This window comes from Amphimedon queenslandica, unplaced genomic scaffold (genome assembly GCF_000090795.2).
Source record: "Amphimedon queenslandica unplaced genomic scaffold, v1.1 AMPQUscaffold_6557_Cont21485, whole genome shotgun sequence".
NCBI lineage: Eukaryota > Metazoa > Porifera > Demospongiae > Haplosclerida > Niphatidae > Amphimedon > Amphimedon queenslandica.
In genome coordinates this window covers 1-1583 of record NW_003553152.1, presented here as the reverse complement: position 1 = coordinate 1583, position 1583 = coordinate 1, and the positions used below count along the sequence as shown (strand labels likewise).

The window sequence follows — 1583 nt, the reverse complement described above, 5'->3', positions numbered from 1 at the left end:
CATTAAAAAATGAAAAAGGTTTAAAGTGGAAAAAGTAAGAAAATAAGAGTGTATTTGCGACTGGTATCATTTTATGTCCTGCAGTGGTGTAAGATTTTTTTATCACACCAGTTTACAAGTAACCTCTTGTTCCTTACCTACACGTATGTCTTTAGTTAGAAAGCAAAACATTGAACATTCTTTTAAAAAGCACAAGTTGATAACTGAATTTCTATGTATATTGTCAAATTTTAGCATGATTAAGTGTGGGGCTGGCTAGGCTATAAAGACCTATAAAGGCTATAATAGCTTAGGTAAAGCTGTTTTGCTTGCACATTGTAGTTAAATTGCTATATTTTTTTATACTAATAAAAAATACTATGGACAAAACATCACATCATTATTTAATTCAAAATCTTGACTACATAGCTACTAAGCACACACAGTTTCTGCTTTTACAAGTTGTATATTTCACTTTGAGCAGACGACACAAGCCATATCTTTTGCTTGAACAAAGGGAGGGCAAGGGAGACCATGGCAAGTACTTCGAACATGATGAAATGATGCTTCAGGGTCTCGACTTGATGTACCTGGTACCTTCTCTCTATTAAAATCAACACACTCAAAGGCAACATTATTAGCATGAGTGTAGTGCTCAGCTACCAGGTAGCCATTGTATTCCCTTGTCCATGATTTAGGACACGTTATTTTTGCTGGTATCATGATCGTTGCTGATTTATTAACAGCAAGACACACAGCACAAGGTGCAGTGGAATCAATGAAGGATGGATAGTGACGTGAGTGATACTCAGCTCCGTAAAGGAATGCCTGATGGCTTGATGTTCCTGTACCAATAGACCAATACTCTGGTGTCTTGGGTAGGCAGAGGTAGTTGGCTCCACCACCAGATTCTGACCACTTGCTTCCAGCAGCGATGCCTTCATAGACAAGGGTAGCACCAGTTCTATCAGTAGGACATACGGTACGGCCCCATCGAGTGTATGTAGCTCCTTTATCTTCAGGCATACAAATAGAATTAACAAATGTGAATAGTGCAAGAGATATTTTAACTTACCAGCAGTTGTTTTAGTTATTTCAAAACAAAATATGAAAGTCAAAATAATGAAAAAAGTTGCACCACTCATCTTGGATTAGCATGCAGCTGTTTCTGTGTGGCTTTTTTGCTGTGATGAGAATCCTTTTATAGTAGACAATTTACATTTCTTATTATGACATACATTACACTTTATTATAGCCATGCTGGCCATGCTATACATACATGACATCAAGAGTAGGTATTGTAGGTATTATTTACTCTTGATGACATGTACATGTACATGCATAGTCTTGTCTGTTGTATACATCGTTGTTCTAGCACATATGATGAGACTCATATCATGTGCTAGAGCAACTGATGTATATAACTTTTTCTTTGGTAAAATTTTGATGTAATAACCTTTGTTACAAAAGTACAAAGAGATCATTTTTGGCTAAGTAAACTTATCGAATGCAATCCATTCAAAGATAGATGCACTCCATATAATTAGTTTACTTGGGTAAAATGAATTCTTGAGGCTATAGCAAAGGTTATTATAGCAACACCT

The 1583-nt window shown here is 36.1% G+C and overlaps 1 protein-coding gene across 1 annotated transcript; it reads right to left on the bottom strand.

Annotated features, from left to right (window-relative positions):
• Window positions 1-256: 256 nt before the first annotated feature.
• Window positions 257-1124, bottom strand: LOC100639714 (short-chain collagen C4-like). The gene is made up of 2 exons (XM_003391743.2): window positions 1055-1124; window positions 257-995 (listed from the first exon to the last, which is right to left on the bottom strand). Exons 1-2 carry the CDS (start codon window positions 1122-1124, stop codon window positions 451-453), a joined length of 615 nt encoding a protein of 204 aa, XP_003391791.1. The 3' UTR covers window positions 257-450.
• Between the last annotated feature and the right edge of the window lie 459 nt (window positions 1125-1583).